The sequence below is a fragment of the Echinops telfairi genome, unplaced genomic scaffold (genome assembly GCF_000313985.2).
Source record: "Echinops telfairi isolate 266 unplaced genomic scaffold, ASM31398v2 ScPeMD7_655;HRSCAF=1070, whole genome shotgun sequence".
Classification (NCBI taxonomy): domain Eukaryota; kingdom Metazoa; phylum Chordata; class Mammalia; order Afrosoricida; family Tenrecidae; genus Echinops; species Echinops telfairi.
This window is the reverse complement of record NW_022104553.1, coordinates 21,201,137-21,209,042: the sequence shown is the minus strand read 5'-3', so window position 1 is coordinate 21,209,042 and position 7,906 is coordinate 21,201,137. Positions and strand designations below refer to the sequence as shown.

Here is a 7,906-nt window from a genome sequence, read left to right as displayed (position 1 = left end):
TCCCATCTTGGTCCCCACACCCCTCGATTCCCCCAGGCCTCTGCCCCTGCGTGGATAGCTTCGTCCCTCCCTCCCTCCCTCTCTTTCTTCCCACCTCTTTCACCTTCTCCCATTTTGTTCTTCCTCCTCCGCCCCCATGCCCCCCCTCACTCCCGCCTGCCTCTGCGCCCCCACACCTATCTAATCTGTCTTCTGGTCTCTTCTCCTCCCCACAGGCGTGGACCCCTCACTTACACCACCCGCACCGTGAGGCAGGTCTTCCGCCTGGAGGAGGGCGTGGCCTCCGATGAAGAGGCTGAGGTGGCGGAGCCAGGGGCTGGGGTCCCACCCCAGGAACCTGATGGGCCCGTGCAGGCCCCACCCCAGTGACCCCACCAGCCACGCTAACTGGATGGCCCAGGGCCCTTACCTCCCTCCTGGCTCCTTCCCAGGTGCTCTGTCTTCAGACCAGCCCGCTGGCTTCTTGCACTTGGGAGCAGGTACCCCGCTCCAGCACACCAGCTCTTCTGATCCCCATCCTGGGTCCCTAAGACCCTCGTCAGCTGACTCCCAAAGCCAGAGGAGCAGGCTCGGGCAGGGATGCAAGGACTGGGGACCAGCGGGTCCGAGGACATCTGGGTGCCGGCCTTCCTCTAGTTGTTCACAGTGGGCACTAGGAGCAGTGCCACGAGCTCCCTGCCCCCTCACCAGCCGGCTGACACTGTGCTTAGCTGCTAACGTGCTTACTGCTAGCATTGCTTTGTTTGGAACAAAGAGCTGTTAGTTCGAATGCACTCACAGGTCACCGTGAGAACAAGGCCAGGAAGATCTGTCCCCAGAGACTTAGAGGTTTGAAAACCCGAGGGGGCAGCTTCCTCCACCCTACAGGGTGGCTGAGTCAGAATTGACTCTCAGGCCGACAGTCGCCTCTGGCTGGCTGTCTATACGGCTTAGCGCTGCTAAGCTCAAGCTCCGAGGGAGGGAGAAAGCCCCAACTGTCTGCCCCCGAGGGACACCCAAGGGGACACTGCTACTTGGTCATTTCCTCTGTGAGTCAGAAACCACCATCCCCCTCCATCTCCCACCCCTTCCTGGAGCCGCTACCCCAATCTTTCTGCGTGACAAAGCTAGGAGTCCTTCCAGCCTCCCTCAGGCTCTGGCTGGAATAAATACCCCCCGCAGCTGGCCCCTCCTGTGTGGCTGTGATTATTCTGCAAGGGGGCTCTCAGGTGGGGTGCAAGGGAGTTGGGGGCAGGGGCTGTGTCTGGGAACCCTGCTGGCTGGGAAAGTTTACTGCTGATTTCTAAACAGATCAAGCTCACACAGACAAGGCGACTGGGAGACTCATCCAAGGTTCTGGAAAAGACACATCATGCTGGAGATACAGGTGTAGAGAGATGGCCAACTTTATCCCATCCCCCCACCCCACCCCCAAGGAAAAAGCCCGCCCTGGTTCCAGGTCCCTGGTTCCAAGGCTCCCTGTTCATGTCAGTGAGATCCTGCCCATTTGTGGAGCACGCTGTGCATGCCAGGCCCCGCACTGCACTACGTGCAGGAGGTGCCAGCTGCCGAATCTCTTCTGTGTCCAAGCCAGAGCCCAGAACAGAGCCTGGCCATGGGTGGGGTCAGCATTAAGTAACCATTCGCTGCATGAATAAGACCACCCACCCACCTCGCCGCCAGTTGAAAGCAGTGGAAGGCGACCCTGGGAAGCGGTGTGACCCGTCCAAGGACACGCATCTCCCAACACCACAAACCAAGGTTTGAACCCCACGGTCAAGAGTGCGTGAGGCAGATCTGTTCACCTGTGGAGACGGAGGCACAGGGAGGCCAGTCAGCGTGGCCAAAATTAAGTCATTAATGACCTGGTGAGGCGCCCTGGTGGCTGACGTAGTGGATGACACATTGGGCTGCTGACCTCAAGGTCAGCTGTTCAAAACCACCAGCAGCTCCTAGGGAGAAAGACCAAGAGAGGTCTATTCCCCTTAAAAAGTTAACAGCCTCAAGCCCACGGGGCAGTTCTACCCAGTAGGGTCTCTGAGAATCAACTCGATGGCAATGAGTGAGACAGTGACCTGGTTAAACACTCAGCTAACTGACGGGTTGGTGGTTCAAAACCCACCCCGCTCGCTGGAGAAAGACCTGACCATCGGCTTCCACGTCGGCTTCAATCTGGGAAAGAAACCCGGTGGGGCAGCTGTTTTCTGGACCCGAGGGTCTCTGACTGGATCAGATGGGATGAACACAGTGAGAGGAGTCCTTTGGGGTCTCCAGGTTGAGCCTGGGGCCAAGCTGCTCTCCCCTGGAAGACTCAGTCTCAGGCCCAGTAGACATCTCCGGCCTCTTGACCACCAGGGCAAACGAGGCAGGCACTGGTTCCCAAATAATAGGGGTTAGGGGGATCAACCAAGGTGACCCCATACCAAGGAAGGCTTGACCTCTGTCCACCCCCAGCCCCATCAGGAGTCCTCCCCCGCAGTCAGAAGGCCATTTTTAAATGAAAAGGAAACGTTTATTTTGGTGGGGAGTGAAAGGGCGGGAGGGGAAGGGGCATGACACTTTTTTCTTTGGGGAGGGGAGGTGACATGCTGTAGCTTCTGCATTGGGCGGCTCATGCACCCAGGGTGGGCGTGGGGAAGGCCTGGGGGAGGGCTCAGCACGGCCCCTCCCTCCCTGCCCTGGGGGTGGGCTGAGAAGACCCGCCTTTAGCACCAGAGTTGGACGATTTGCAGACCTTCCCCCCCCCTCCGCCCTCACTGACCCCGGACCCCGCCCCCGTCCCTGAGAGCCCTCCCCCCACGACAGGCCAGGGCCTGCCCCGCCCACATTTGAGTGAGAGACTTATTGCTGTGTGTTGGGAAGGGGGGCCGCTGAGTTCAGAAAGACACCCCCCCCCCACTCTTCATTCCTCCCCAATCGCCCGGCCCCCTGCCCCGTGTCCGTGCGTTCCCGGAGCGCAGGAGGGGCGTGCCATGCGTGCGGGGGCGCGTCATGCAGCGCATGCGTGTAGTTGTGGGCACCCTGGCGGCCGGAGGGGGCGAAAAGGGAAGCGGGACTGTCTGTCCCTGTAGCTCGTTCGCTCTCTCTCCCCCTCCCCGAATCCCACACTGCTGATTTGCGGGATGGGCGTGAATCACCTTCGGGAGAGCGTATAATGGCGGTGGTGGTTCTTCAAAAGCAGAACTAAAAAGCTGGGTGTGTGCGGCGGGTTGGGGGGACTTTGGGAAGAGGTCAGTACCCTTTGTAAAACACCTTCACCCCCCTTTCCCCGCCCCCTCTGGTTCTCCTGAGGGTCTGGGGTTTTTTGTTTTTGAAGTAGTTGAACCCTTTGGCAACAGAACCAGTCCCCCCACCCCCATACCCTGGTGCCCCTAGCCCTTTGCCCCGCTCCCACCCCATACCCCTTGTTCACCAGGGCTTAGGGTCGGGGGGGGGGGTGGAGAAAAATGGGGAGGGGGCTCAAAAATGCCCCTTGCATAGGAATGGTTGCATTAAGAATCGTGCTCAGCGACAACCCCAGCCCTCCGGGGTTAGGGGTTCCTGAGGCCGGGGGAGCAGGAGGCTGCGAATTCGATGGGCCCCACCTTGCCTCCGAAAGGAGGGCTCGCTAAGGATTCTGGGACTGGGACCCACAGGTCTCTGGGCTTGGGAAGGGTGTGTGTCATTGAGCCTGGGTGGGAGGGGGAAGGCCTGGGGGCAAGGGGTCAGCCTGGTGGGGCGGCCACCAGCCTCTCAGCTCCCTGCATCCTGAAGTTCCCCGGAGCCACCTGGAAGCCCACGGGAGCAGGACCCCCTTCCGCGGACAACTCTTCTAACCTAAAAACCGCTGCGCCCAGCCTGGCCTTTCCTGGTTTCTGTGCAAAAACGCACTTTTAAAAAATAAATGCGTGCTTCAAACCTAAGCAGGGATGCGCCACAACCCCCTGCGAGACACACGGACACGGATGCCCGTCCTGTCGGAGGGTTGCTTGGGCACTGTTCTAGGGAAGTGGATCTTGGGGTTGGGGGCACGAGAAAGGGGGTGCCCTTTGGAGAATCTGGCTCCCTGGAATTTGCAGATTGGCTGCCCCATCTTGGGCGTTTGGCGTTAGTGGAACCTGAGGTGGGAGGGTGGGCGTTACGCGGGGCTGAGGGTCTGGGAGTAGTGTCCAGGAAATGTCCGGCGGGGGTGGAGGGGGGGGGAGGAGGCGTCCCCCAAAGCTGAAGATGACTGCAGGGCTGGGGCAAGTCTGCAAGTTGGAGGGGCACTGGGGGAGGGGTACCTTGTGTGCAGATGGTGGGGCTGCAGGGTGCCATGGCCGAGACTCAAAATTCTTAAGTGCAGGTCTCATGTCCTAGGAATCTGGGGGTGGGGTGGGGGAAAGGCGTGGAGGATCTTGTGTGCTAGGGCCAATTCCCCCCAGGAGTTCTCGGGTGCAGAGGTCTTGAGTCCATGCAGCAAGAAAGAACAGATTCCTTGGGCCAGGGGTGGGGATGAGGGAGGTGACGCTCATCTGAGGGACTCCCCCACCCGCAAAGACCCAGGACCTACCCTGAGCCTCCTGCCCCTACAGAATCATCAACCACTGCTAGGCTGACCACCAGGCTGGAAAGATGGGCAGTCTCAGCCCCTTCCCAGGACCCACCCACCTTGTGTGGCATGCAGCCCCTGGCGGCTTATTGCTGTGGTGGGAGGGTCCCTGCTGAGGGAGGCATGCAGAGTTGGGGTGGGGTGGGTAGGAAGAGGTGCCCCAAGATGTAATTGGCATCATCTGAACATATTTACACGAATTGATGGGAGGGATGTGTGTGTGTGTCCTATGGCTCCTGGAGACCTGAGAAGGCTTTGTTTTAGGGGGTGAGGGGTGGGTGGGAACAGGCTCTGGCCCCCTCACTCCATCCTGGGGACCCAGGTGGGAGGTGAGGGGCCCGGGGGTGTCTGCTGGCGGTGCCATCTCAGTTGCATATTATTAATGACTTTTTGTTTTGTAAAAAAACCCTTTTCCCCCACTCCCCGCCCCCAGCTCCTTTGACCTTCTTCCTGGTCACCCCCGAGTCCCCCCACAGGGGGGAGGGGAGCTCTAGAGGATGGAGGGCAGGGTAGGGGGGGCACGGCGGGTAGCCCTTGGAGAGCCAGGGGGCGTGGCAAGGGGCGCAAGGCGCAGGGACACCCCGCTCAGGCCCGCGATGCTGCTCAGGCTGCGGGATTTCTCATAACCTGGGGGGTAGGGGAGGCAGAAACACAGGGAGGAAGCGTGGAAGAAGGGGTACAGGAGGAGGGCCCGACAGACAGGGAGAGACACCCCCACCCCCCAAACAGAGAGAGACAGGCAAGAGAAGAGGAGACAGGAGCAGGAATAGAAAAGACAGAGCGAGAGAGAGAGAGAGAGAGAGAGAGAGAGAGAGAGAGAGAGAGAGAGAGAGAGAGAGAGAGAGAGAGAGAGAGAGAGAGAGAGAGAGAAAAGTAGAGGGAAGACAGGAGAAGAGTGGGGGCGAGCAGGTGAGACAGACGGGCAGAACAAGGAGACGGAGAGACAGAGAGAAGTGGACAAATCGGAGAATCAGTCAGCATCAACAAGAAAGGTTAAGACACCGGGGAGGGGGAGAGACTCCGGGTTAGGAGGCAAGATGGCACCCACCGGGCCTCCCCCCAGCCCCCCGCCCCAGCCCACCTCCCCCGTCGGCCCCCTCATCTGAGGCAGAAGGGTGGGGGCAGCAAGGCGGAATGGCTGGACGCATGGGCAGGAAGCTCTGGGTGCTGAGGGGCTTGGGTGGAATGAATGTGGCGTGGGTGAGCAGCTGGGGGCTGGTCTCTGGACTACCTGGTGGCATGGCGGCAAGGGAAGGTGGGTGGCAGCGTCTGAAGGAAGCTGGCTGGCAGTGGCCTTGGGACCGTTATGGACGTGGGGGGTGGGGGTGGCAGGCGGAGAAGGGACAGAACTTCTCCGGAAGGCTCAGGAGGCGATCTTAAAAGGTCCAGGAAGGTCTGGGGGTTCGAACAGAGACTTTGCAGGCTGGAACCGTGTCTCCATAGATTGGGCGGGTGCTTGAAGCCCTGGGAGGGTCCCAGGAGTCCCAAGGGTTTGGGTGAGTCCTATGACTTCCCTGGGCAGTACTATGTGTCTTGTGCCCCCTGCCCCCCCTTCCCCTGCCTCCAGAGAGAGCCTGGTGGAACTCCAAGCCCAGGATCCTGGGGACACCCCTCCCAACCATTCCCAGTTGCTAACCTGGGGGGGAGGGGCAGGGGGGGAACCGAGGGTCTCGCGAGGTCTCAGGCGGTGACAAGAGCTGGGGACAGAAATACACAGAGTCACGGCGGGAGGGAAGGGGGTTAAGAGGCACCCCCCCAAACAGTTTCACTATTGGGGGTGGGGACAGAAACTCCTGGAACTCTTCGTCCTCCTCACTCGTGTTTTCCAGGGAGAGGGGAGCAGTGAAATGGGGCGGGGCGGCCAAAACCACCAAATATGGGAGGAGCTTCCGGGATGGCTGAGTGGGGGGGAAAGGGGGAGGGGGAGGGCTAGGGAGGGCAGGGATGCAAGTTCAGAGGTGGGCTTCGGTGGAGGAAGACTAAGGAGAGGGTGGGAGTGGGGAGACCGGCCAGGACGCAGATGGGGATCTGGGCAAGAAAGAAAGAGTGGAAGTGGGGAGGGGAGGCAGATGGGGGTGGGGGCGCAGGACAGGAAAGGATGGGGACATGGGGGACAATGGACTCAGTCAGCCCCATCAGCTCCCACCATTATTTGAGTTCAATGGATGGAGGCAAGAGAAGCAGGGACACCCCCACCCAACCCCACCCCACGTTCCTTCACCCAGATCCCCAAGCCCCTTTCACATCCCTCCCCCTCCCCACTCCAAGGGGGCCCACCCAAACCTGGGGCTGGGAGACAAAGGATGATAACAGGAGTTGGGGGTCAAGCTTGGGAGAAGGGGGTGCAGGGGTGGGGGGCAATGGAGATGAAGATGGAGGAGGTGGTGGTCACGGTGGGGATGGTGGGAGTTGAGAGGAGGCAGCAGTCCCTTCTGGAAGCCTGGGTTCTGTCTCCCATCCCTGTCCCAGTCGTTGAGTGACCCTGGGGTTAGATTGGACCCTCCTGGAAGTTCTGGGGGACAAGAGGATTCAGAGGGCTCCCCTAGGTTCATGCAAACACCTCCTGAGGCCAGGGTCAAAGATCCTTCAGGGGTGTGGCTTTCCCCATGGAAGCACCGAGGCTTTGTTGAATAAGTTGAGTGAATGAATGAGTTTCCTGTCACATCTGGGGTAAAATCTGACCACCCCATGGCCCACGGGCCCTTTCCCCCTGCCTGCTCAGCACCCTTGCTGTCGCTTGAATGCAAGCTCACCCCATGTCACAGCCTTGTCACATGCCGTCCCTTCTTGCCTAGCCCTCTTCAAGTTTCACCACCCCTTCTCAGAGCGACCCTCCTCGACCTCCCAATGAGTGGCCGGTGCCGTCACCTTGTGTTTGGGTCATTGCTGGTTGATTTTCTACTTCCTCCAACCAAACGGCTGCCACAGGGTTTTAAGAAAGACCCAGCTGGTCACTGTTGCAACACTCCATGCTGCCCTCGTCCAGAGACGGGCTGTGTGCCAGCAGAGCTTCACCTACAAGGGCCGCCCCCTGCTTTGGAGGGTGGGCGCTAGGTCAGAAGGGCATCTTGCTTTCTTCTCCCTCTCCACCAAGACTCTGATGGAACCGTGCCCTAGATTGCTAGCTGCTAAGTAGATGATGGATAGAGGGAGTAAAGATAGATAGATGGATGGATGGTTGATGATGGATGGAAGGTAGGCAGATGAATGGTGGATGATGGATCCGTGGGTAGGTGGGTGAAGAAATAAATGGAAGGTGGTGGGTGGATTGATGTGGACAGGGAGTACAAATGGGGGCATGGATGGATGGTTGGTTGGATGGATGGATGAATGGGTAGATGTATGTGCCTATGTATG

General features: G+C 59.6%; 2 protein-coding genes across 2 annotated transcripts in view; one reads left to right on the top strand and one right to left on the bottom strand.

Moving 5' to 3' along the window:
- The window catches only part of MYH14 (myosin heavy chain 14), a 78,177-nt gene extending 77,011 nt beyond the window's left edge, over window positions 1–1,166 (top strand). The window contains exon 36 of the mRNA XM_045292625.1: window positions 216–1,166. Within this exon, the coding sequence (XP_045148560.1) occupies window positions 216–369 (154 nt within the window). The 3' untranslated portion in view covers window positions 370–1,166. The remainder of the gene's footprint in view (window positions 1–215) is intronic.
- Window positions 1,167–3,355: 2,189 nt separating this feature from the next.
- KCNC3 (potassium voltage-gated channel subfamily C member 3) overlaps window positions 3,356–7,906 on the bottom strand; it is a 12,092-nt gene continuing 7,541 nt past the window's right edge. The window contains exon 4 of the mRNA XM_045292624.1: window positions 3,356–5,176. Coding sequence (XP_045148559.1) covers window positions 5,040–5,176 — 137 coding nt within the window. The 3' untranslated portion in view covers window positions 3,356–5,039. The remainder of the gene's footprint in view (window positions 5,177–7,906) is intronic.